At 32.9% G+C, this 1,634-nt stretch overlaps 1 protein-coding gene across 1 annotated transcript; it reads right to left on the reverse strand.

Moving 5' to 3' along the window:
- Positions 1-444: 444 nt before the first annotated feature.
- Positions 445-1,311, reverse strand: LOC110664629 (non-specific lipid-transfer protein 1). Its single transcript, XM_021824397.2, has 2 exons — positions 860-1,311; positions 445-678 (listed from the first exon to the last, which is right to left on the reverse strand). The coding sequence occupies exons 1-2, from the start codon at positions 1,204-1,206 to the stop codon at positions 669-671; spliced, it is 357 nt and encodes a 118-aa protein (XP_021680089.2). The 5' UTR covers positions 1,207-1,311; the 3' UTR covers positions 445-668.
- Between the last annotated feature and the right edge of the window lie 323 nt (positions 1,312-1,634).

A 1,634-nucleotide genomic window follows, 5' to 3' on the forward strand; every position in this document is an offset into this window, starting at 1 on the left:
TAATTTTAAATTTATAATTATTCTCAACGAATTTTAATTTTTTAAAAGTATTATTTAATTGCCTCATTTACTAATTCTATCAAAAACATAGTTCAATATATACAATTAACACTCTCTCATTCGATTTCGCAATCAAGGCTTTACAATTTCATTGCAAATAATATCTTTTCAACACTTATAATTGCAATAGGTAGTATTAATACCAATTTTAAACAAATCAATTAATTAATACACTAGATTTTTAATTATCAAGACAATAAATACAATAATTATTAATCTAAAGGTTGTACAATAAATACAATGATTGTCAAAGCAAAAAAGTCTAAATTTATTAACATAATAATATTTTAAAAGTTTAATGGGTATAAAATTATTTTAATGGAGTTATATGGGTAATTTAACATAATAAATTGTTGCATAGATAAAAAAAAATTAAAAAAAAAATAAAGGGCAAGAACTGAAAATACTGAAATTTATAGCAAGAGACTCAGATTCTCATACATCTGTGGAGAGAGCACAAACATAGAAATACATATAATTAAGGTAATAATTCCCTCTAGGGGAACCCAATTAAATGGGCTCTCTAACACCCATTTTTATTTTATTCTGCCAATATCATTTATTCTGACTTCTGATCTCCACTCCATGCATGTCCTTCCTCCAAAGTTTCACTTTACCCTGCAACACAGCAACCATAAGCCAAAGAATCAATACAAGAATTTAATTTAAATTGAAGGTTACGAGTTCGAATGATGAAAACAGTCTTTCTTTAAAGCTGACTGTGCATCAACTCTCTCTAGAACTCGCAAGTATGAAATATTTCATGCACTGAGTCACTTTTTTAATAGCGAATACTTACTTGGAGCAGTCGATGTTGGGGCTGATTGTGAAGGGAAGGCTAACACCACATTTGCCAGCAAGCCCAGAAGCCAAACTATAGTTAAGACCAGGAACGTTAGCAGCAGAGCTTTTCAAGCACTTGCAAGCATCTTGGCGATCAGGAGTGGTCTTAGCCTCTGAATTAAGGGCCTTAACTCCACTGCAGCAGTCTGAAGGCAAAGTTCCAATACCTCTCAGGTAGCTTATACATGGTGCTAACTTGCTAGTCACATCCCCACATGTAATGGCTGCGTAGGCTAAGGGTTCACCCACTACCAGGCACATAAGCAACACACAAGCCAACTTAGTAGCCATTGAACAAGCCATAATTAATGGCTAATTGAGGAAAGAGCAAGTATTGTATGAAGAAATTTTCAAAAGGGATTTGATTTTTTTGTAGAGATATTGAGAGATGAAGCTGAGTGAGTCCTAATGCTTAGAAGAATGGTGTTTATATAGGCGAATGGGTTACATTTTTCACCTAGCCTTTTTTGGGTTTTATTTATCACCCCACCTTGAATTTGATGGAGAATCATGGAAATGATAGTTTTAAATCATAGCCGTCGGTGGCATTGCAGCCATTGTCCATTGGGATAAAGTGGCTGGCAAGAAAAAGTGGTTATGATGTGAGTGAGAGAATAATGCATACAGCTTCCAAGTTGGTTAGCCAATTAAAAAGCATAGTTATATAGTTTGGTTTTTCATTATTATTTTTCTTAAATTCTTACACTATTGGTTTTATTAATTTATTCAAT

Source organism: Hevea brasiliensis, unplaced genomic scaffold (genome assembly GCF_030052815.1).
Source record: "Hevea brasiliensis isolate MT/VB/25A 57/8 unplaced genomic scaffold, ASM3005281v1 Scaf4, whole genome shotgun sequence".
Lineage (NCBI taxonomy): Eukaryota > Viridiplantae > Streptophyta > Magnoliopsida > Malpighiales > Euphorbiaceae > Hevea > Hevea brasiliensis.